This window comes from Thermobia domestica, chromosome 16, assembly GCF_964235325.1.
Source record: "Thermobia domestica chromosome 16, izTheDome1.hap1.1, whole genome shotgun sequence".
Taxonomy (NCBI): domain Eukaryota; kingdom Metazoa; phylum Arthropoda; class Insecta; order Zygentoma; family Lepismatidae; genus Thermobia; species Thermobia domestica.
Window position 1 is genome coordinate 89,300,112 of NC_137469.1, and position 25,795 is coordinate 89,325,906.

The 25,795-nt window shown below is 37.4% G+C and overlaps 1 protein-coding gene across 1 annotated transcript in view; it reads left to right on the forward strand.

The window, feature by feature from the left end:
- Cchl (Cytochrome c heme lyase) overlaps window positions 1-21,681 on the forward strand; it is a 58,209-nt gene extending 36,528 nt beyond the window's left edge. Inside the window, exons 5-8 of the mRNA XM_081742735.1 lie at window positions 7,652-7,771; window positions 8,847-8,966; window positions 12,797-12,909; window positions 21,021-21,681. Coding sequence (XP_081598861.1) covers window positions 7,652-7,771; window positions 8,847-8,966; window positions 12,797-12,909; window positions 21,021-21,264 — 597 coding nt within the window. The 3' untranslated portion in view covers window positions 21,265-21,681. The remainder of the gene's footprint in view (window positions 1-7,651; window positions 7,772-8,846; window positions 8,967-12,796; window positions 12,910-21,020) is intronic.
- Window positions 21,682-25,795: the final 4,114 nt, after the last annotated feature.

Genomic DNA, 25,795 nt, shown 5'->3' on the forward strand with positions numbered 1-25,795 from the left:
CCATGTCTACTATCACTTCTTCCAATTTGTCAATATATTATCTTACAACTGTGTATTTACAGTGTACAGATATTTTACATTTAAGAGTGTATATTTGCTTGATTAAAAGTACAGTACTGTATTATTTTTCTTTCTTTCTTAATGTGATTGTGAATATTAGCCACTACAGACTTGGTGTCGGAACTTAATATTGGATCGATGTTTCCCCTTTTTATTCGTTGAAATGAGGGATGAATGTACAACGAAATGTCCTTTAAGGTCAATTAGGTTGCAGATGACATATGTTAATTGAAAGAGTAATAAACTTTCAGCTTCTATAAAAATAAAGATAATAAAATTAAACGCAAGGTTTTGTTGTACGTAATAACAGCAACACGGCGGCAACTTGTTTTTATGGCCAATTCGTTTGCTTTTTTAGTAACCAACAGTTCTAAAAGAACATGTAATTATATTAAAATTTCTTCCTTCTAACTTATTTTCGTAACTTTAATCATTTGTCGTTCTTCGCATGATCAATCCGTAGAAGCAATGTTTTGTATCAATAGAGATATAAATAACCCGTGATCAAAAAGGTCCACACATGCCGGATGCGACCGGGCGTGTTCACGGATTGCGCATAGTGGAAAGATCCTCAGATATGGAGCTTATCTACGAAATAAGCAGGAATGACATGACGAATAAGCAGTCGCTGATACCCTAAGCCAGCCTCGGAATTGGAATGGGAATTTGGAATTAGAATGTCAGAGAAAGAGGATAATGAGAAGGAAAACTGATATAAAATTATCGATTTCAATCGCGTCATAATGCTTTTATGGATAATAGATTTAGCTGAGACATTATTATTAATTAATATTCTTATGTATAAGTTCATATGTAGAAAGGTGAGAAAACTTGCGATTGTTGGACATCAAAATGCCACTAGACTAAACTTCACATTGTTTCCTTTGTTGGCATCTTGCACGTATACTTTTATCTCAAGTCTAAATACCTGCTTACATTTTATGACATAAAATGAGGAAGAAAGTGGTTTAAGCTTTTCTAAGTGTCGGTCCCAGTATTTGTCTGATATGAAAAAGGAAAACAGGAAGAGTTTGGACATTTGGTATCCAACATAGAGGCGGGATCTCGGTCAAATGAAACGAAAAAGTTGCAGTTAGTATTCTTAGTTTTTCTATATTGTAGGATACTTTCTATGGATGAATTGTCAATAAGTGAAAAGGTAATCCTTTATCTTGAAGCACGAATGAATACACACTTAAAAAAGTTCACTGGGAGGACTTAAAACGAGTTCTAAATTATCGTGAAATGAGAGTATTCTTTACAAATGGGAACCAGTAGCCATGTGATAAATGTGAAACAGATTGTGTCAAGTGCCATGCTGAGAATGGACAGTGCACACACCTAACACTATCTGCCCTTCCTTTGCTTCGTTTTCTCCAAGACCCTTCCATTTCAAGAAATAGAGTTAGTCGTATGTTTGTATATATAAGACTGGCCACCCTGAAAAAAATCTTCACAGCCGGGAGTGGGTGGAGAAACTCAGCTGGAAGGGTCGCGAAGATCGAATTCCGTAGACTTGCAACCTCCTGAGATGCGGATACTACAAGTAATGAAATTCTCAACAATCAACGACAGGATATGTAGCCTAAGAATAAGAGGGAGATATTTTACTACGACAATATTCAGTGTGTACGTGCCAATGGAAGAGGCAATTACGGACGAAAAAGAACAATTCCACAACAAATTAAAAGAAAAACGAAGTAAGCGAAGTACAAAGACATGAAAATAATACTAAGGGATCTAAGTACGCAAGTAGGAAAAGATGAAATATACAGAAGCACGATAGGAAAGGAAATTTACACGATAACTGGAATGATGGCAGACTGAAATTAATATAAAGGTAACCAAGAAAGTCTTCTTCACCCACCACCGTCAAACATCGATATGTCACCCAAGATGTACCTGGAAGATTAAAATAGTTCCTATGAGCATCGATGACCTTCTGCCAACGTTCTGGAAGGCCATGGATTCCATCGCGGTAGAACTTGGTGGGCCGTGAAACGAAGAAGATATCAAGTGCATTTTGCACCTCTACTAGGGATTTTAACTGGCATCCTCGAAGGTGATTGTCCGCGGAATGGAACAGGTGATAATCGGATTGTGCAATGTCCGGGGAGTATGGCGGATGCAATAGTTTTTCCCATTCAAGGCGTAGAATGGTGTCCCGGGTCATCCTAGTCACTTGGGGCTTAGCGTTGTCCTGTAACAGGAGGACCCCTGTGTGATTCAGAAGTGTTGACTCCAGAGTTTTGAGTTATTCTTGAACACGGCTCAACTGCTGACAGTACACGGTTGCATTGATACTCAGACTAGCTTCCCGATGTACGATGCCGCGAGCAGTCCGCCAAACACACAGTAGGACCTTCTTCTGCTGTAGTGCTGGTTTCTGCTGTTTTGGAACCGGTTAATGGGATGCTAACCAATGATGACGGCGCCGTGGAGCTTCGTACAGGATCCAACTCTCATCACATGCCAATAGAAACGGCTCCTTCCTCCGACAAGACAGCAAGGGAACACCTCGCGTTGCCTTCTGGCCAGGAGTTAAATTATGTGTGACACATTGACCCAACTTGTAGTGCTTCCCAAGTTGATTGAGGCGCTGCCGAATAGTTTCTAGACTCTCACTGAATTGTAGTCCCAGTTCCTCACATATCTGGCCACTGTTCGCCTCAATTTGCGCCCAAAGATCTTCATTTTTTACACGTGTTGATCTTCCGACACGTGGTGCCTCTTCGAGTGTTTCGTCACCGTCCTTAAACTTGTTAAACCACCGCTGCATTGTCCGCGTAGTCACAACATCGTCACTAATGGCCTGGCATGTGTTCTGCCCCGTTGCAACGACGTTTGACCCCAGAACTCGTACAGCATACATGCCCTTATGACGCTCTATGGAGGTCCCAAGCTCACTCTGTCCTGACGCAAGTTCACGGTGTAACTGAACTGCCACAACCAGGTAGTATATTGGGTATACCCACACCAACAACTGACCTTAACCTTATCTCCGTTCGCATTCAACTCATGGTGTGAGAGCCAATTGAAAGACATCCATAAAAAGCGACAAAACTTTCTTGGTTACCTTTATAGACTTCGCCTTGGTAACACTTGGTAACCTAAGAAGGATATACAGAGAAAAACATGGGTTTCTCCGGGTGGAAACCTGCATCAGACATAATGAAAGTAAGTAACTGTAGAGGAGTAGATGGGAATACGGTTTATTTCCTAGTTAGGCAACGTATAGACAAAAAATAGATACAATAATAACAAAGAAAAAAGGAATGAATGATAGAGAATTGCTTGATAAATACAAGAGAAAGCTAGTGGAAAAGCTAGATGCAAAAAGGGAGAAGTGGAAAGAAAGTAGCTTAGATATGAAATAGAACATACTTAAATGCAGCATCAATAACACAGCAGAAGAAACCGTAGGAAAGTAGAAAGGAAGAAGAAAACGAAATGGCTCGACGAAGAAGGTGAAGCGGCGATAGGAGAAAGAAACGAAGCCAGGAATAGAATGGTACAGAGACGGACAAGACAAGAAGTTAACGAATATACGGAGAAAAGAAGAATATCAAATAAACTATGTAGAAGGAAGAAGAGAGAATGAGAATAAAAGGATAGAAGAGTTAGAGAAAAAGAAACTGGAAATCGAAGTTTTATAGGAGAACGAGGAAAATGAAGAAAGAATTCCAGCTAAGAGCAGTGTTCTACAAAGATAAGCAACGGAAACCTAACATGAAAAAAAAAAAAAAAAAAAGAGAGAGAGAGAGAGAGAGAGAAACATTAGAGAGATAGAAAAAATACTGCTGCGAACTATTAAATGAAGGAGGCGAAGAAGTGAAAGAAAAGGGAGAAATAAGTAAAGAGAAAATACCTCAGGAAAACTTAGAAGAAACTTTATCCCCATCACTAGGGGGGGCGATGGCTCAGTGGTAGAGCGTTCACCTCCGGTGCTTGGGGTCCCTGGTTCGATCCCAGCTCGCGCCGTGTGGACTTTGTGGTGGACAAACACCGTGCTCGTGGGTTTTCTCGGGGTTCTTCCTGGCGCGCGAAACCCGGGTTCAATTCCCGGCGGGAGCTCATGTGGTTCGGATTCCACGTTAATCAGTAGGTCCACGTCTCATATAGCCTCGCTGCTGAACGGGACGTAAAACTCAAAATCAATCAATCGGGGTTCTTCCGTTTCCTCCCACTTTCTTCATTCCACCATTTCACTTATCTCTCATCATCATCGTCTCCTTTAGCCTAACCGGCATAATCGTGGGACGTAAAACTTAAAAGTTTTATTTCCATCACTAGAAGAGGTACAAAAGAAAATACTAAAGTTAAAAAACAACAAAGCACCCGGAGAAGTTGAAATAGAACCAGAACTACTGAAGGGAGATGAAGAAGTTGTGGCAAGGCCATTACATCAGTTAATAATGGAGATTGGGTAAAAGAGAAAATGCTTAAGGGACGGTATATGGGGATAAAGCATCCGATACATAAGAAAAGAGGTAAGGTTTACTGCGGAAATTATAGAGAGATAACATTATTAAATGTAGCATACAAATTGTTTAGCAAGATACTATCGATAAGACAAGAACTCTGGGCAGAACACATAATAGGAATATATCAGGCAGAATTCAGAACCAACGATCGACAACAGACCAAATATTCACACTACGTCAAATACTAGAAAAATTGTACAAGTATGACAAACCACTGTACCAGGTGTATGTAGATTTTAAGCAAGCATATGACAGTCTGTGCAGAAACAAGTTATTTGAAGTAATGGAAGAATGTGGGATCCCAAAGAAACCTAACCAAAATTACCTTAAAAACTACAAAGTGTAAAGTAGTTAAGAGGGGTTAAGACAAGGCAATGTAATCTTAACATTACTTTTTAACATAGCGTTAAGAAAAGTAATACTACAACTCCCTATTAACCCAGGAGAAACCATTTTACATAGAACAGCTCAAAGTCTAGCAGATGCAAATGATATAGCAATCCTAACAGGAAACATACACTAGAAAAAAATCACAAAAGCAAAAGAAATAGGCTTAGAAATAAATGGAAACAAAACAATATATATATATATATATATATATATATATATATATAAAACTGGAAGATTGCAAAAAGACCAATAAGGGAGGAGATATGAATATGTATGATCATAGAATAGAAAGAACAAGGAAGTTTAATTACCTAGGCACAACAATTACCGAGGACAATAAAATATCAGATGAGATATAAGAAAAACTTACAAGCGGAAATAAATGTTATAACGCACCATGGAATGTATTCAAATCTGGGAAGTCAGCTGTAAAACAAAATTAAACCCGTACAATACGATACTAAAACCAATAGTCTCGTATGATTCAAAAAGCTGGGTAATGACCACGAGAGACGAGGAATGGTTAGTGGGATGAGAAAGAAAGATCCTGCGAAAAATATATGGACGAATTAGAGAGAAAACACGTGGCGCATTAGAAAAATTTAGAATTACAAGATCTATACGTCCAAATATAATTGTAAGAATCAAACAGGGAAGACTAAGATGGGCAGAACATGTATAGATCATGCGCGAAAGTAGAACGGTTAAGAAGGTATTCATAAGGAAACAGATGGTCGAGAGAGAAGAGGCAGGCGAGAAGAAGATGGATAGCCGACATAGAAGAAGATGTAAAGAAATCAGGCATTAGGGCTGAAGAAGAAAAACAGAAAATCGAGAAGAATGGAAGAGAGTGCTTAAAGAGGACAGGTTCCTCCAAGGGCTGTAGCGCCCATCAGTAAGTAAATAAGAAGTATAAATAAATACTGCATTTTAATAATTGCAATCACTTGATAGTTCATATTCCCGTAATTGATGATAAAAACGTATTTTTAATGTCCCATAATTTGATTGAAGAACTTGGAAAAGTTTTCATGTTATAACGGCATAAAATGACAATGGAGATTTTCATATAGTTAAAAATGTTGCAATTGAGGTTTTTTTCCCCTAACTCCCTTTAATGTTGGAGTGATATACACTTTTTCAGAAAGAGAAAAGATAAGTATACACTTTGACTATTGTTCCATTTTATTCTTGCAACTACAACACACAAACATACTAAATTTGAACCATTATCCTTTTAAGGAAAATTTGAAAATGAAGAAACTAATATTTAAGTGACCTTCACATGTCCTGTGTATGTGCAGGGGTACTACAAATGATATCTGATTTCGTTCGCACCTTGTGTTAAACTTATAAAATGTAGAGCATTGAAACATATAATATGAAAACAAAAGCTCCCGACTTTTTGCTACAATTGTTAAAAGTGCTCGATATGCTCTCCTTTAGTCACACGTTTAGACGGTAGTCGCAACTTCATCCACACATATCGGATCATATCCTAGTCAACCTACCTACAGCCGCTCTGATTGTATTCTTCAGATCATCAAGATTAGCCGGCAGGGGTGACTGGCTTCTGCAGCATTATCTATACTGTCAGATATGGTATACCAAGCTCTCTGTCTGTCTTTACAATCGACTTGCTGGGATTTCGCATATGAGCTTCTGTTACGTGCGCCAAGCAGTCAAACTTGTGTATTAAGGTGTTTCATAATATCTGAAAGGAAACTTGGTGAGATTTAGTTTTCATGCTGTAAGTTTCAATACTCTACGCCTTTTACTTTTAGTATTTTGTAGAATAGCTCTTTGTTGTCCGTACATGTCATTTTTAAAACACCTATGCACATACATAAGCGGTATATATTGAAAAAAGACTTTTTTCGCCCGTTTCGAAACATGGATTACACTCCACTAAACGAGATGATGTATCATGAGTTCTTCCATTACGTTTATTAGATAGGAAGAAACGAGGAAAATAGAGCAGAACACTGGCTGTAAAGCATTGGGCACTATATTGCAATACAGACACATAATAGTGTGGTCAGGTTGAAAGTAGAGAGAGGAGAATGGTAATAAATGAATTAGTAGGTAAGAGTACAGAAGAGAAAATGAATACGCAATAGAGTACCTGGTTTAGTGTTGAATAATGACTTTATCACTGTTTTATGCTAAGTAGTTATAGTCCTTGCTCTTTTCAGGACTCATTTGTTCTCTTATATTCGTGTACATTATTATTAAATATATTATTCATTTTATGTAAGAATAAATACCGTATATTTCTGAATCCAAGACTCCCCCCTTAATATTTTTAACAAAGGATTACAAAAAATACGTGTGCAACACATACTGGGTATATATTCAGAACTTACTATAAAATTATACTAAAAATTCAAATAAGATAGAGATCTCTGTTAAAGTCATCCTCACTGGAAAGGTTCATTGAACCTGTGAGTGTTCAAGACTAAAGCAGTAGGCGAGGAGGAGAGTAAAGTTAGAGCTTAACGAAAACCCACGATCTTGTTCAGTAAAGAAAAACTCCACATGCGACTTACTTTTGGGCACGAAGTTGCGGCGAGAAACTTCGTCGTGGATTCAGAAATATGCAATATCTATATTTAAAAAATAATTAAAAAAAATAAATAAATAAAAAATAAAAAAAAATATGAAAAAGTAACCTTTTTATCTCTTTTACTTCTTAAAGGACATACGTTTACTTTCAGATGCCTCCACCTAACCAAAGACCTGCACCAGATCAACCGTTTCCTCTTCCCACGTCACGACAAGTTTCAAATATTCCAAAGGCTGGAACGGATGAGTTTTGGGTTTACCCATCACAGCAGGTACGTTATTAACTAAACATACAATAAACTAAAAATAATTTGAAGTTTACACTTTAGGAAATATTTGCGGATGTCATTTCATTGCTCATTCGTTTTTAAAGGAAAACTGCTTGTTTTTCTTCCTCCTATTCATAGGAATTCCTGTAAATTCTTACAGGCAAAAGTTTTGTGTATGCGTCAGTGACTTGTAGTCAATCGTTAACCAAGTTTCTAATTCGTAATTAAATATAGAATCTTTTCAAATGTTTATCTTTTCAGGTGGAAATATGACGTTTTCATTTCTCTAAGAGACTTGGTGATGCTTGTTCTGTTAAATGTTTAAATAATCCTGAAACTTTAGGCGTCTCTCACACGTTTCTTGGTTTTCTAAACTGAACGTAGGTCGAAATATGTATAGAGGGAAGTTCATATCACTAACAAATAGAAATCGTTGTTTGTAAACCGTTATTTCAATCGAATTTAACATAACGGGAATTTTAAATGTTATGCCGAATTACATAACCACATCGAAGTAACTATGAGACTATGTAGAGATGCAACGAATCTCGCAGATAGAGACCACTTAGTACGATGTCATGAATGGTAGGTTTTTGTGACGTATGCTCTTCATAAAGCAGAAGTATGACATCTCTAGGCGAGCAATACTTTGGGCGAAAATGGGGTGAATGAACACCAAGGCCTTAGTGAAAGTTTAAAGTCACTATGCGAGTGATAAGACTTTTGAGAAATCTCTTGCGCAATCATTGTGCATGCTTACCATCTGCGATTTTAACTAGAACCAGGTTGCCAGGCGTACGTTGACTGCTTTGACAAGGGTGCCTTCAGGGAATCCACTACCAAGAATAGAGATAGATTGACTGGATCATTGAAAGCTTTGAAACGGTGCCTGATTTAAATTATGTATTCAATTAACCTATTCTGTCATAGTGATTAGTTGACTGAATATTTATACTACAAGCGTTGATTTTATAGTGTTTTCATACTTAGTGTGTTAGTATTAGGTACCTAACTATATTTTGAAGTGCTGTGTTGTTGATGAGTGTTGGTGATTAATTATAGCGTACATATTTCACAGATGTTCTGGAATGCGATGTTAAGAAAAGGATGGAGGTGGAAAGAAACGGATATTCAGCCAGAAGATATGGATAATATAATTCAAATTCACAATGCTAATAATGAATTGGCCTGGAAAGAGGTATGTTAGTTAATTTATAACAAAATACCGTAATTATGAAAACTGCGGAAAATTAAAAAAAAATATTATTTGTAGTAGGGTACATGATTCTAAATTACAGTTACATAAGCTGTACTGAGTTTTGTTTTGCATGTTCAAATGAAGTAGCTTGAAATTATCCTTCTTTACTTAAGTATTTCGTAAATAACAGTTAAACTACATTATTACAAATTGTTCCAAGCACTTGTTGGGTCAGCAAATAGAGAAGCGTTAAGATTTTCATGTTGTTTATACAACTTAAGAAAATAAAATATAAGTTTTATGTACGTTTCGTTTATTTATTTGTTTATGTAAGCTTTCTGATATTTCACATTTCACTGTCTAGCTGCTGCGAGTTGGAAATACTCTAATGAAGAGTATATATATAAGAACATGTTTATAAATTTCGTGGCGCTGCATTTAACAAAGAAAGGCATATCAGTATGCAGCGGCTGTCGATGCATATAATTACGTGTTTGTGAAATGAAATGTTTCAGTTTAACGTCCCACGATTATATCCATTAGACTAAGTGAGACGATAATAAAACAAGTGAATGATGATGAAAGAATTGATTTAATGAGAATGTGGGAGGAAACGGGAGTACCTCGAGAAAATCCACGGACACAATGTTGTCCACCACAAACTTCTTAGCCGGGGATCGAACCAGGGACCCCATGCACTAGAGGTAAGCGCTCTGCCACTGAGCCACCGTGCCTCCTTACGTGTTTGTGCAATCACCATTGTTTATTTTTTATGGTTTGCATGTAAACATAATCCTTAATTTGGTTGTGCTAACTGCATTTACTTTCTGATGTTCCTTATTAAACATTCAAACAAAAGGTTAATGAAAAATTCAGTACTTTGTCCGTGTATTGTTTACAAAAATCCTAGAATGAACGTATATAGGGGAAAGACAAAATAAGCATGGAGGGTTGAAGTAAACTCTTCGATTATTACTACTAAAGTCAGTGATATTTCATAGAAGACGCATTAGCAATTATCTTTTTTTTTTCCTTGACCGTAGTGAATGTTGCCAATTCCATGCATATGGCACTTATTTTTAGCTCATTCGAAAAAAATTCTAAAATATTGTGTTCATTGTAGTTTTGATATTCGTATTTAATACGGTATATTATATCTACGGTATATACAGGAGGATATACATGCATTGTACTTTGCGTTTACAAACTATCGCATTTTTAAGCAAAGCCCAAGCAAAGCCACAATTGTTGAATGAATGATGGTGGTCAGTACATACGCAACTCCGCTGATTTTGATTTTCTAGACACAGTTTGATACGCTTTAATTAAAGTTGTTTCCCAAGTGCTAACTGTGAAGGCCAGTGGCAAGAGCGTTCTTATCTACTTCGAAGTTTTTCTAGTTTGATCCCGACCCGTGAGAATTTGCGCTGAACATCATTGTATTCATCTGTTTCTTTGTCACCGTCGATGTATTTCGTCAAATTCTGGTCAAACTCGTGTCGGGTGATAGGATATATTTTGCTTGTCATAGAAGATATAATTTTTCATTTGCGTAATTTAAAGCACTTATTGTATAAATGCATTTGAGTTAATTCCTGGAAGTCAGATCATATGGGTATAGAGTTGATACCTCATCGTTGTTTTTCTTTTTCCCTTAATTTATTGACCACCTTGGAAGGTAATCAGTTCATAAGAATTTGTTAACGTAATTTGGACATACACTGCAAATTGAGCGGAGTTATATAATTCTAGTCTCGTCCATTCACTGATTGGGTGATTTTACTCTCTCTCTCTTGAAACTTCATACTTCACATGTGTGTGATATTTGGATCAACGTGCTTTGTATATTGAATGTCGTGTACTACTCAGTTTACTATCCAAGTTCGTTGATTATTTTTGCTCTCTCTGAAGTGAGTTCTGATCATCTATTTTTTGCCTGATCGTGGTTTTGTTTATGAATCTGAGATGTGATTTTGAGTCATGAAATGACTGAAAACAGTATTGAATAAAATGAGACATTAAACTGTAAATAAAAGTGTGTATGTACACAATATATATATATTTTTAGCATACTCTGTTTCACTGGTGTCACTCCATTTTAGATTTTTTATTTTGATCTGAGGAGGAGGGCAGATGGGTTAATGTTAAAAATTCTGTACACCCACCCGTCTAGACTTCTTTACATTTACTAGCTGAACCTGCGCTCTCTACACAGCGCATCATTCACATATGAGCATGAATCTCCTTGTTATTCTCACATCTGTACATATCCCTTTACAGACACAAGTGAAAGACGTCTTGATGAAAATTGGCAAGAGATACCATAAAAGAGGAGATTTTTTTATTCCTTTTTTCAATATCTCGCACCGTTTGCAAGATTTGAGCCTACTTCCGGTTGGCGTTTTTAATTCATGTATGATCTGTATTTTCTTTCTTCTTGCATGCAGTATGTAATAAGCAAATATATTACACACACACAATTAATTATAATGTCAGTGATATATGGTGTGCATTGGGCAAAACACTCCAAACAATGAAGATTCAACTTACAATGGAGAAATAGTTATCCTTTGTTTTTCATTATCATTTGGCCATGAAACAAATACCTGAGAGGTTTGCAACCTCCTTATAACTTACTATTATGTGGTGTTGGAGTGTATAATGCGTAGGATATGATGCTGTAGTTTTTCCCCCCTAATTTCAACACTTCCAGTGTACCCGTAAAAATGTAATAAAGAAATAATGGGCATGTTTTTTAAATATTCAATTAGAACTGGACAATCTACATAAAATTTGCAATCGATCAGTGAAAACGTCATCTTTCCAGAGCCTGTAGTTTCCAAGATCTCATTGTCGAAAGGATTGGCCACAAACAGTGGCGTATTTACGATTTTGTTTCGGGAGGGGCTTTGCTAACTTTCGGGGGGGGGGGGGCTTTGCCTGAAAATGTGAAAATTCTTCAAGATATTTCATATACTTTACTATAGTAAGTAAGATTTCGGGTGGAGGGGCTTAAGTCCGGAAGCCCCCCTAAATACGCCACTGACCACAAACATAAACATCCACAAACGTATAGTTTAAAAGAACTCCAAAGATGGCAGCACAATTCATTTGCATTGATTTTGGTAAAGGCTTATTAAAATACAAAGGCTTTGAACAATAATTTAAAGAATAAACTCTATGAAAAAGATCTATTCAAATAATGTATTTAAAGTACACATAATATAAAATATTTGTCTTCGTTTGACGTGAAATCACAAATAACCGTAAAGCTTTTGAAATCCAAAGTTATAGGTTGGAGCTCAGGCGCTTCTGTTGCTATTGTAGAATTTTAATAGATAGATGGAAACGTCTTAAAACCGTGAGACAAATTTTAATTATGAAGGCTGTCTGCGTTGGTATACGCTAATTATATTATAGTTTGGAGTACAATTGGAAATTTAAATTTGAAAATTCCTGTTTATTATTATTTTCCCCAGACGGACTAAGCGTCGAAACAGTTGCTTTCAACCTTTGAATAAGTACATATACGGTATTTTTTTGTTCAGTGTACGTTAGTCATTTTTCAGCTTTGACCCTAAAAATCCAGAGCTAAGTCGTACTGGCGCATATTATCTCGGCTGGAAGTATTTTTAAAGTTTTTTTTTTTTTCGTTTAATAAAATAAAATAAAAAAAAACACTTTCTTAATTATTTTGTGCTTCTTACAATTTTTTCTTGCCTTTTCGTTTCGAAAGAAAATTGATAGTACTTTAGTCACGGATGTAGCTGAAAAACGAATTAAGCTACTTTTGTAATGTTGGTATTATTCTTTAAATATTCTATTTCCAGGTTTTGAAGTGGGAAGCCCTTCACGCAAAAGAATGTGGAAATCCTAAATTGAAGAGTTTTGGAGGTCGCGCCAAAGATTATTCACCAAGAGCCAGAATAAGATATTGGTTAGGGTAAGTTTTGATCAGAGTTCTGAAAATTTTTCTTAAAAGTTCTATTTGTACTATATTTATTTCTAGATATGTCATTTGATTCAGGTTATTGGAGACATAAATTTAGGATTATATATATACACAACCATAGCTGGATATCAGCGTATCTTTTCCACTTTTCTGCAGTGACAAAACACGTAGATAGATGTGACATCAAGATTCTCGATTGTTTAGTGGTAAGAGCGTTCACCAGTGGTGCACGAAATCCATGGTAAGATTCCAGGCCATGTGAGTTTGTGGTGAACAACATCGACTTCTAGATTTTCTTGGAGTTCACTCGTTTCCTTCCACATTTTCATTCCACCAAGTCTTTCATAATCATTCAGTTTCATTAATCATCTGTTTCCTTTTGCCTACAAGGCATAATTGTGTGACGTAAAACTGAAAGATTTCGATCAATTTATTTCTGTATCTCTTCTGTTTTAATCTTGTTTCTTTATTATTATTATTATTATTATTATTATTATTATTATTATTATTATTATTATTATTATTATTATTATAAAGGTAACCAAGAAAGTTCTGTCGCTTGTTCACCCACCAACTTCGAACATCGATATGTCACCTAATACGCACCTGGAAGATAGTCCCCATCAGCATCGACAACCTTCTACCAATGTTCTAGAAGGCCATAAATTCCATCACGGTAGAACTTGGTGGTCCATGAATCGAAGGTATCAAGTGCATTTTGCACCTCTACTAGGGATTTTAACTGGCGTCCTCTAAGGCGATTGTCCAAGGAATGAAACATGTGATAATCGTACGATGCAATGTCCGGGGAGTATGGCGGATGCAAGTGTTTCCCATCCAAGGCGTAGAATGGTGTCCCAGGTCATCCTAGCTACGTGGGGCTATACGTTGTCCTGTAACAGGAGGACCCCTGTGTGATGCAGAAGTGCTGACTCCAGAGTTTTGAGTTTTTCTTGAACACAGCTCTACTGCTGACAGTACACAGTTGAATTGAAGCTCAGACCAGCTGGTAACAGTTTCCGATGTACGATGCCGAGAGCAGTCCACCAAATACACAGGAGGATCTTATTCTGGTGCAGTGCTGGTTACGGCTGTTTTGGACCAGTTCATGGGATACTAACCAATGATGATGGCGCCGTGGAGCTTCGTACAGGACCCACTTATCATCACGCCCTGTCCAGAAATAGCTTCTTCCTTAGACGAGACAGCAAAGAAACATAGGTGTTTGCTCGCATTACCTTCTGACTCGGCGTCAAATCATGTGTGACCCATCTATCCCACGTAGTCACGACACCTTCACCAATGGCGTGGCATATCTTCCGGCCCGCTGCAGCGGCGTTTGACCTCAGTTTGAATTCGTACAACATAGACGCCCTTATGACCTCCTGTGGAGGTCCCATATTTACTCTGTCCTGACGCAAATTCACGGTGTAACTGAACTGTCACAACTAGGTATTATGTTGGATATACCCACACGAACAACTGACCTTCGCCTTATCTCAATTCGCATTTAACTCACGGTGTGAGGGCCAATTGAACACAGACCTCCACAAAAAGCGACAGAACTTTCTTGGTTACCTTTATACGTAGGTATTTTATATCACATTTTTTAAACATGATTGATTTGTTACAATCAAAATTAAAATAAGAAATGAACCAAAAACTACAGAAGATCGTTGTAATTAAATTATGAATACGGATGTAACCTTACTCAATACAGTCCAGTGGACTCTATTAAGAAACGGGAGCGTTTAGTATATATAAATTTTCTTGATCCATTTAACCAGAAGCTCTTAAGTTGTCACTATTACATAGAACACAAGCTTTTTGCGTATATTCCTAGTTAAAGATAACCTATATAAGACATGGGATAATCATTATAGAAAGGTAGAAAGACATGTTTTAATAAAATAACCGTTCCAATTTATTAATAGTTTATTATTTCAATACAATCATTCATAAGCACAAACTATACCATGAGGTGTTTAGTTAGATGGGTTTTCAGTGCAAAAATTGGAAACAATCTGTTCTGGAAATAATATTATTTACAGATAGTTATCAAAATAATGAAAATACCTGAACAAGATGCAAATTATTAATATATATATACGCGGCTGCTTTGGATCAGCTCTATCCTGTGCTAAGTCCGTGTTCATCGTAGATTTGAGGCTTAAAATTCGTGAATCATTCCCAGAGAAGCAATAGACCGTTCTTCGCGCAGTGCGCCACTCATTTGTTTCAGCGATGACGGAGAAGGAAATCTGCGCCGGACTCACTGCTCTAAAATAAATCACACGTTCAATATTGTTTTAAGTTGGAAAATTGATCGGGCCAGGGATGTATTGAAATGCATACTGATGTTCCTCAAACTACAATTTAAGATTTCTGACTGTGTATTAATGCATTGTCTTTTTGAAAGGCTGAATCGTAATTAGGAAAACACATTGTATCGTACGTAGTTTGCACCTAATTACCTAAACTGTCCACGCAAACATTGGCAGTAATTAGTCCGTTGACACTTGTTATCTGCAGAAAATGCATTTAAAAGAAGATTGCTATCACCTTTATAGATTAATCTTCGTTTGTTTAGTTAGCATTGTCACTTATGAATTGTTTGATTTGCTATTTAGGTTTAATTGTAGAACTTAGGCAGTATCGTCTTTAATATTATTCTCACAAGTACTTTTCAATACCCATAGTTAAGTGATAGCTTTATACCTTCCCTAAAACACGTTCTGTGCTTTATAGAGCCCTACTTGCTTCAACAAATATTAGTATACATAATACAACGAATTTCACAACTGATTATTTACTTTCTACAAACATAACCCCAAAATACTTCGTTAAGTACAGTATTTTTCTTCTGTATGTGCCAATTCCTTAAGTATAATTTACAGCAAATAACAGTAACAATAGGATCAACAGAATAACGTAAAATAGCGACCCATACCAGCTTAGAGTCGTCGCCACGTTTAACACAGGAGTAGGGAATGCAGCTCTCGGTGGAGTGTGATTATTGAAGTAGGTCTTTCCAGATGCAGATTGAGTTCTTTAGACAGTTATGTCGCATTAGCTCTACACATTTTGTAACAGCCCTTCTCAATATTCGGCTATCCACACCTAGACTTGGTTTCAATCCACTATTCCTTTTCTTTGATAATGTTTTTCCACAAATTGTGTATGGTGTCATCACTTTGGACACTGTTGTTCTTGATACACCTAATACACTGGTACAGTTGTTCCAGCTAACCGTGCACCTATTATTTACCCTCTTTGAAAATCGAAGAGGTGGCCCGTTTTGTATTACCAACGTCTGGTCTATTGTACTCGATTCCACACTACATGTATCATGTACTACTTACTATTGTAAGCCAGTTGCAGTGCACGAATATACACTGAGTGCTCACTGAATTGCGACCACGTACTTAATACTTCGTTGGTTCACCTTTTACTCAAAGGACAGACTGGACACGGCGTGGCATGGATTCTAGTTGTTGCTGATATGTTTCCACGATATATTCCTGATGGTATCTCACAATGAACCCACAGATAGTGCAGGAGTAATGGTGCGAAGAGCTCGTTCCTCAACATCCCATAAATGTTTTATAGGATTAATACCCAGTGACTTAGGAGGTAATTCATACGCTGCAGCTCCGTCGAATGTTCCTTAAGCCAAGCAAGTAGAGTTTTGGCTTGGTGGCACCGTGCCTTGTCGTTCTGAAAAATGACGTCTTCGTGTGGCAGGAGTATTGCATTGTAGGTGTACGTGATTTTCTAACACCTGCAGGTACACAACGAATGTCTTCCTGTGGTCCATACATACCAACGGTCCCAGTCCATGCCAACTAGGGTTGTTCCGATAATTGAGTAATCGATAACAATTCGATAAAATTTCAAAATTGTTTCGTCGATAAAGAATTATAATTTTATCAAATTATCGAACTTTCGAGTCTTGAAGTGTTCGAGACAATCGAAGTGTTCGAGGCACTCGTGAGTCTCGAATTGTTTGAAAGCAGCAAATTCTGAAAGATCTAAGTATGATCGCAATTTATCGAGTTGTTTGAATATTTTGAAACGTTCGGGATTATCGGAGTGTTTGGAAAAATAATACAATCGAGGTTATCATAGGTGTACATAATATGTACCACATATATGCTGGTATTCGTTTAAAATTTCCTTCCCTTGAAATGAGGTGAAAGAATAGTTTCTTCCCACATGTCTTTAAAACCAATGTTTATGTACAAGTCTTAAGTAGTCTGTCAGGAAAGGGACAGAGAAAGAGGGGGGGGGGGGGAATAAAACATGCATTACCCGAACGGGATTGAAATCCAAGACAACATTAGGCTACAAACTGTCACTTTACCAATTGCACCAACAACAGGACAGGCAGAAAAAGGAGAATTTCGCATCTGGTTTTGAGGATTTAAATTAAAGTTCTGGATGGAGACAGCTTCTGATATAGGTAGAGGTAAGGAAATTCGATAAGGCTGAAGAACTTCTCGAACTTCGGTTTTGAAAATTTATTATCCGGCACTCGAACCCTTCGAGTATCTGAGATTGTCGAAATTTTTTGTAATATCTAAACTTCGAGTATCACTGAAACAATCTTAGGGAATTTTAGTGTGCGAAGCTCCCTATAGATCGCGCTGTCTGTTTGTATGTGACGTTCGATGATAACTTTCGAACAGATTGTACAATTTTGGAGGAACTTACTTGAAAATGTTCCTTTTTCCTTTCATCGTACACATGGGCGCCCAAAGGGGGACAGGGGGCGCCCCCTGGCTTACGAAAATGTATAGTAATTTTGCAAAACAACGTATATTAAATACCAGCTGTAATATAGCAACCATCGAGATGTCCCCACTAGAAAATTTCCTTTGGGCGCCCATGATCATACACCTATTGTTGTTTGCCTTATGACAAGAACTCCCTTGAATTCGAGTATTTTTTTCCTACTTTGAGCGTATTGCTGATGTTACGACTATTATTAATATTACTGTTTCTCACATCATTATTATTATTATTATTATTATTATTATTATTATTATTATTATTATTATTATTATTATTATTATTATTATTATTATTATTATTATTACTATAATAATAATAATAATTATTATTATTATTATTATTATAATCTTTTATTGTCAGTTTTACAACTGACGTTTAGTACGTTTCAGTACTATATTTCTAGCCTGTTTTCTTTCTTTGTAGAGGTATGGTATTAGTAGACAATGTGAAGTAGGTAGGTTTTACAACAAATTGTCGATATGTTTTACAATGTTGCATGTGAGTGAAAAACAAGCTAGGCCTGCCCTTCCGTCAGAGTTCGCATTTTCTTTTTTTACTGGGGGCGCGGTGGCTCAGTGGTAGAGCGTTCACCTCCGGTTGCTTGGGGTCCCTGGTTCGATCCCAGCTCGCGCTGTGTGGACTTTGTGGTGGACAAACATCGCGCTCGTGGGTTTTCTCGGGGTTCTCCCGTTTCCTCCCACTTTCTTCATTCTACCATTTCACTCATTTCTCATAATCACCGTCCCCTTTAGCCTAACCGGCATAACCGTGGGACGTAAAACTGAAAGATTTTTTCTTTTTTTTTTACTACTATCTTGTTGCCCGCCATATTCTTCTTTGCTGCCATTTTGAAATGCCTTGGTCACGTATTACAGTAATACGTAACGATTAGAAATCGGGGCTTTCTCTGGACCAAATTTTCGTTTTGCCGCCATCTTGAAATTCTATGACCACATACCCCAGTAGTCGGATTCATTCCCCCCCCCCGCGCCTTCAATGAGAAGGTCGCATAAGAATCCTCATTTTTGCCATTTTCAAACATTCCTTTTGGCCGGAGCCCATGCCCCATGAAATTATAAGCCTGTAACCTGTCAATAATCGTGCAAAAAATCACTCGATTTGGTTCACCAGTTTAGAATATTAGCGCGATTATACTTCGGCACGTTCCATTGTCTCCATTTTCTTTTGGCAACCATCTTGGAATGAAATGGTGCGACTTACAACTTTTACCGTGCTAGTTCTGTTGTCTATGGCACTAACTTATAATGTTAGAGTGTGTGCAAAAGCGCATTGCTCTATGTGGTGCCCTTTGCATGGCACAAATACACATACACGGCCCGAGCAATTGCATTAGCCCGTCTCTTCTAATAGGTCGGGCTAAAAAGGGTAGGAAAAAATGAGGCAGAGTGGACTGCTCGACAGCTATAAGGTTTGGATCTGAACCACCCAATTTTTTGGATAGCCATGTTAACATCTAGCATTCACTCCCTCTCCTATGAGGCGACATTGATAAATTCTAACCTTTTCAAATTATAGGTAAAATATCAACCATTAATAGACACTTTTTCCTTCATACCTGACATATTAATTTCCGCATTGTTACCGGCACTTAAGATTTCATGCCAACCTTGCTAGCAAAGGGGGTTAGCTTGCTGCACTCTGAAGCTAGGGGTCCTTGATTTGAATGTTAGTCAGGCATGTACATTTGGCGGGGGGGGGGGGAGGGGGACATCATTAGCCTCGCGCATAAAAGACGGTCTAAAACCACTTCAAAAAAAGAAATCATGGTTGACAAAATTTGGTGACATTCGAAAACTTTTGAATATTTGACGAATGAAATTTCGTAATGGTTCGACAATAAGCGAAATGTCAGTGATATTGAAAGTTTGGATAATGCACGAAATTTCGATAACACCCGAAGTTTCGAGAACACCAGAAATTTTGTTAATATTTGAAGTTTCGAATATACTCCAAACTTCTGTAATAATCAAATTTTCAAAATTACCTGATATTTTTGTAACACTAGAACCATTGGCGTATTTACGATTTTGTTTCGGGGGCTTTGCTAACTTTATTCCTGGAAATGTAAAAATTTTGTGTAAATAGTAAATAAAATGTCGGAGGTTAAGCCCAGAAGACCCCCCTTAAATACGCCACTGACTAGAACTTTCAAATACCCGAAATTTCAATAATATTCTGACTTTTGATAATACTCGAAACTTTGATAATATTCGAACTTTCGATAATACCTGAAACTTCGATAATTTCAAATACTTGAACGGTTTCGAGTAACCGATGACAACTCGATAAATTTTCACTCCCGAATTTCGATAGGTCCTCAGCCTTATCGAACACCCCTAATTCCAACAGAAGCATCCCCAAACCATACAGCGGCCCCCTCCTGTCTGTACAGTACACCCCCATCTGCCATGCACGAGGAATCCATAGCTTCGTGTTGTTGGCGCCACACATGGACACGCTCGTCCGAGAGGAGTAGCACAAACCGTGATTTATCGAACCAACACGGTTTTTCCAATCATCCACGGTCCAGTTAGCGTGTTCCTATGCCCAAGCGCAACGAAGTCGGCGGTCACGAGTCGTAAGGACTGGGTGACAAGTGTGTCGTCTGCTGTGGAACTGCATGCGTGCCAGTGTACGTTGTATAGTTGCGTGAGATATGGGTGTTGTGCATCAACCATTGTATTGATCACGTAATTCCCGGGCACTGATGGTTCGTTTGACTTTCACGAGCTGTTTGACGCGACGCTCGCCCTACGTTTTGAACTTCCGTACGCCCCTATAGTTCCATCTCTTGGAGACCGTTACTCCATTTTCTTCCCACTCCTTGTACACCCTCACTACACAGGAACAGGCGCATCCGACAAGTATTGCTGTCTGGGTTATTGACGCACCTATTGCTCGAGTATCCACAATCATGACCTATTAAAATGCGGATAAATCCTGCCCACCACGTATTATAACAGTGTGCTGTCACCCAACATGTAGCCTCGAGTGCGTTCTTTCTCTGCAATACTACCAGTCGGGGTAGTCATGTAATCAGCTCAGCTGGTGGCCACGTTTGTGTGGAGGGGCGGTCGCAATTCAGTGAGCACTCGGTGTACAAAGATTACGTGTTGCAGTACATGTATGTTTCCATTATTTCTGTAACTATCATTATGTTGGTGAAGAAGCAGTAAGAAAAATAGGACATGATTGTAACAATATTGAATTAGTGTAAATTTGCGAATTGCCTAGACTCGTATCCCTTTATTTGTATAATTAATTGGTTCTTTTTCTTTTTGTTGTAGATACGAGCTTCCATTTGATAGACACGATTGGATTGTAGACCGCTGTGGAAAGGATGTGAGATATGTGATTGATTACTATGACGGAGGTACTGTGAATTCCAAAAATTATGAGTTTGCTATTCTTGATGTTCGACCAGCAATGGACAGCTTAGAAAATATTTGGGACAGAATGAAGGTGGCTTGGTGGCGATGGTTTTATTCTCGATCATCTGAAGGAGTGGCGCAAAAAGAACATCAGACGTGAAATCGTGACTTATGGAAATTCTTCTCCGTAGTGACTTTAAAAAATACTAATATTTGTGTGTATTTTTTTTAAAAGCAAACAATTAATTTATTATAACTTAAAATGTGCTTTAAGATTGTTTGTAAAATGTGAGATTTGCTTGTCTGTACACAGTGTTTATCCGTCGTCCATATTTCGTTTTTGTTTGAAAAATCAAATTAATTTCTGTTTCAAACTAGCTGCTTCTGAACAAAAAGCCTTCTATTGGATGTATAATTGTTAAGTTAATTATTGTACTTAGCACAAAAGGCTTATATACATACATACTGTTGACACACGTATGAATGTAGTATAAAAGAATCTAGTTGTCAACTTCCATATGAATGACATGTAGAATTTTCAGAAAGAGTAAGTGTAGTAAACAGGAGTTTCAGTTTATATTCTTTCTTTCTTTTCTTGTTTTCCTTTTGATGGTTTTACTCTGTACTTGCTCATCCACAAATCCCATATTCCGAAAGAATAGGGAATGTCGGTGAAATTGGCGTTAGAACAGAAAGGGAAATTTTGGATTTTATGTAAATACAATATTTTTATGAATATAAATTATTTCTCGGTGATGATGATAACCCTTGCGTTAATAATAAAAATCCTTCGTTATCTTAAGTGCATAGATGGGTTGTAATCCTCTGTGTAATATTTGATGATCAGTTTCCTGATAACATTTTCAAGTAGTTTTTCCCCAGAACAAAAATAAACTGCTGCTTTATTTCGTCCTTCTTTCCTTCTAGAATGCGAGAACAACAAAATTCCACGTGAGAGATAAGAGTGTAAATTAGGGGCGGATCCAGGACGGACTTCTGGGGGGCGGTGGGTTATAATACTGCTACTTAGAGCTACTTTTAAGAGCTCCAAACTCTGGGATGGGTTTGATTTATATATAAAATTAAAAAAAAAAAAAAAAAAAAAAACTTTCCTCTTCTGGTGGGGGGGAGATTGCCCCCTGGATCCGCCACTGGTGTAAATAGTACTACTACAAGGTAATTAAACTTCAGAAAATACTGAACTGTAAAGCGCTAAATATCAGCCAGTGGTGGCTGGCATCTTTAATTTTTGAACTTGCCATTAGCAGAAATGTTTGAGACATTTACCAGATAAATTTCGGAAATTTTAATGCTAGATTATATCTCAGGCCAGGAAGAGCTCTTAACGCGAAGTGCAGATCCATTTTAAATTTCTCCTTTTCGCATGACGTTACGATAAGAGCAGCTGAGTATTCTATAACAAAAATTAAAAGGACGCTGTCTGTCGCTTTTTCATAGGAAAATAGCTGAACCGATTGAAGTGAATTTTTGAACATTTTTAGCACTCGGCTGGAGCCAAGTTTATATCATACATTTTTATTCAAATGTGGATCCTCAGGCGAGACAAAGAAGGTTGAAATTGAATGCCAAAAATACAAGGGTTGGATTTTTAGTAATGGCAACACTGCTATACATATACTTGGGAACAAAGCAATCCATTATAATTCATACCAGCGTTAGGTTAGATGCCGATCCTTCATCAGAGCACATGAACTCGCCTGCCCTCCGCTCTGCGCACGCAGCGCCAGCATTTAGAAGGCAGTTGTGAGCGAGTACTCGTGGAGTACAGTCATGTTTACGGAGCAAGATCAGTGGAGTTGGTTGAAAATTGAATGTGCTAGAGGTAGGAATGCAAAACAATGCTACGAAGTATTGCAAGATGTTTCCGGTGCAAGTGCATTACCATACTGTACAGTAGCAAGGTGGGTCAAAGCCTTTATTGACGGACGACAAAATGTCACATAGTCGGGAGGCAGAATTTGGAAAAGTATTCAAAATAAGGAGTTGGATCAACCCGAAAGAGTAAAAGCAACCGGTGGTCCTAAATCATCAAGTCCACTATCCTGATCATTTTTAGACCACCGGTCGCTTGATGCGAGCGGAAGTTTCCCCCGCATACCCCCTCCCTCCTTTACTGAAGCTAGAAAATGAGCGTTTTTAATAAAAGAACGTATTTCCAAAACGAAGGAAGATATTAATGAATTTCTTTTTCCCGTTTTATCTGTAAGGTGTGTTTTAAGATTTGGTCTATTCATGCTTTGGATAGACCCAACGGTTTTTCGAAAAAATTAACATAAACATTAAAAACTGACATATTTTGACCTTAATATTTTCTTTTTTGCTCTGTATCTCCCCAATGAGTTGAGAAATGGAAAGAAAATCCTTAATTAAATTTGTAGAGCATTAAATTATCTTTCCAACGGTACAAATATTATTAGCTTTACTTCCAAAAATAGCTGTACAGCGAGGTAAGTTTGAAGAAAAGTGAAATTGATTCGAATGCTGATGCTCCGAATGGCACCACTGAATTGCAGCTCACGTCAGTCAATGAAGGTTTTGTTTCCGAGATAAAATCTGATTCTTTTCCAATATTTGAAGAACAGTTCTCATCGTTCTCCTTTGAGCTCTCCTGCACTGTTATGATCATTTCTAGATTTTTGGTCAATTGATACGACCGCAAGTTAAGAATCACAAAATTTTGAGATAAGTAAAGATGTCTTTTATAGTGTTAAAATCTATTTACAGTTGATATTCAGGATAATTCCGATTTCTCAACTCTATTTGTGTGCGACATTTCCACCGGTCGTTGAAAATAATTCCTTATTTCTTTAACTAAAATATTTATCTTACATAATGAAAAAGCAGAAAATATAAACAATGTAAGAACATATGTAAAGATGTCGTAAGTGGGATGGGCAAACATCACTTAAAGGTGATATACAGGGTGATTGATAATATAGCTGTACACCTGAAGGGTATTTCTAAAATCATGAATGAGAATGTATTCTCTCAATGGTCACTGATGAAATATGTCATTCCTTGCCAGCATTCCATGCACTTATTGGAGGCTACGCAGGAATTGGCAAAAAGAATGCATATTTTTTAAAAATCATTCTTCCTAAGTAACTTAGGATCTGATTATGTGGATGCTAAGAAGATAGCACGTGCAGAAGAATTTGTGGTGAATCTCTACACCGATTCACAAAAATTCTCGTTCAATGCTGTCTGTGCTGATATGGTCGGTCACAGAAACTCAGACAAACCTCCACCAACGAAGGGTGCTCGAGTGCTAAACATCAAACAAGCATACTTTCAAACACAGGGCCGGATTAAGGGAAGGGCTTAGGGGGCTATAGCCCCGGGCCTCCAGGTGGACAGGGGCATCTACTCTCATCAAAATCACAACTGGCTATCTAAAAAGAATCATGAAGATACAATCATCACAAAATATGACCAAACATATGAAACATATTCCCTTAACTTTCCCACTGTACTTTCACAGAAATGTATTAGGTGAAGTCAGCATGGGTCACATATTTATTCTATCCCCGGGCTTCCAGATGGGTTAATCCAGTCCTGTTCAAACAATAGATTTGGCGGCACGCCAGTGACTCGAATATTGACTTCCTTCAACCCGAACTTTTTGGTTTTCAAACTACGAATGGAAAATTGGTGCCTACTCGGAAAAATGGTCCACTCAGGAATCTATGCCTAAAAGTTTACCAGAGTTAAAGTCTTGTACATGTAAACATGTGTGCTACACAAACAAATTCAAGTGTGTGTGGGCTTCAGTAGCTGTACAGCATGAAAACCTGAAGCTGTAATGGGAACAAGAGTTATAATACACATACGAACACTTAGTACCAGAAAATGATTCATTTAATGCAGATTCAAAAGACTAAAGAAATATGTAGTTTTGCAAATGTTTTGCGCAGATTTGATATAATATAGAATATTATTATAGTTCTGCTTGTTTCCAGTAATTGGTAAGTATTTTATCAAGTTCGATATAATATTCTGATAATTGCGTACAAATATAGTTATTGAGGTTTCTGCAAAAACATTTTTAAAGTGACCATTGAGAGAATACAGGCTCATTCGTGATTTTAGAAATACCCTTCAGGTGTACAACGATGTTATCAATCACGCTGTATATCACCTTTAAGTGGTGTTTGCCCATCCCACTTAAGACATCTTTTCATATGTTCTTACATTGTTTATATTTTCTGCTTTTTCATTATGTAAGATAAATATTTTAGTTAAAGAAATAAGGAATTATTTTCAACGACCAGTGGAAATGTCGCACACAAATCGAGTTGAGAAATCGGAATTATCCTGAATATCAACTGTAAATAGATTTTAACACTATAAAAGAGATCTTTACTTATCTCAAAATTTTGTGATCCGTAATGCGCGGTCGTATCAATTGACCAAAGATCTAGAAATGATCATAACAGTGCAGGAGAGCTCAAAAGAGAAGGATGAGAACTGTTCTTCAAATATTGGAAAAGAATCAGATTTTATCTCAGAAACAAAATCTTCATTGACTGACGTGAGCTGCAATTCAGTGGTGCCATTCCGAGCATCAGCATTCAAATCAAAGCGCACTTGTCTTGAAACTTACCTCGCTGTAGGGCTACTTCTGGAAGTAAAGCTAATAATATTGGTACCGTTGGAAAGATAATTTAATG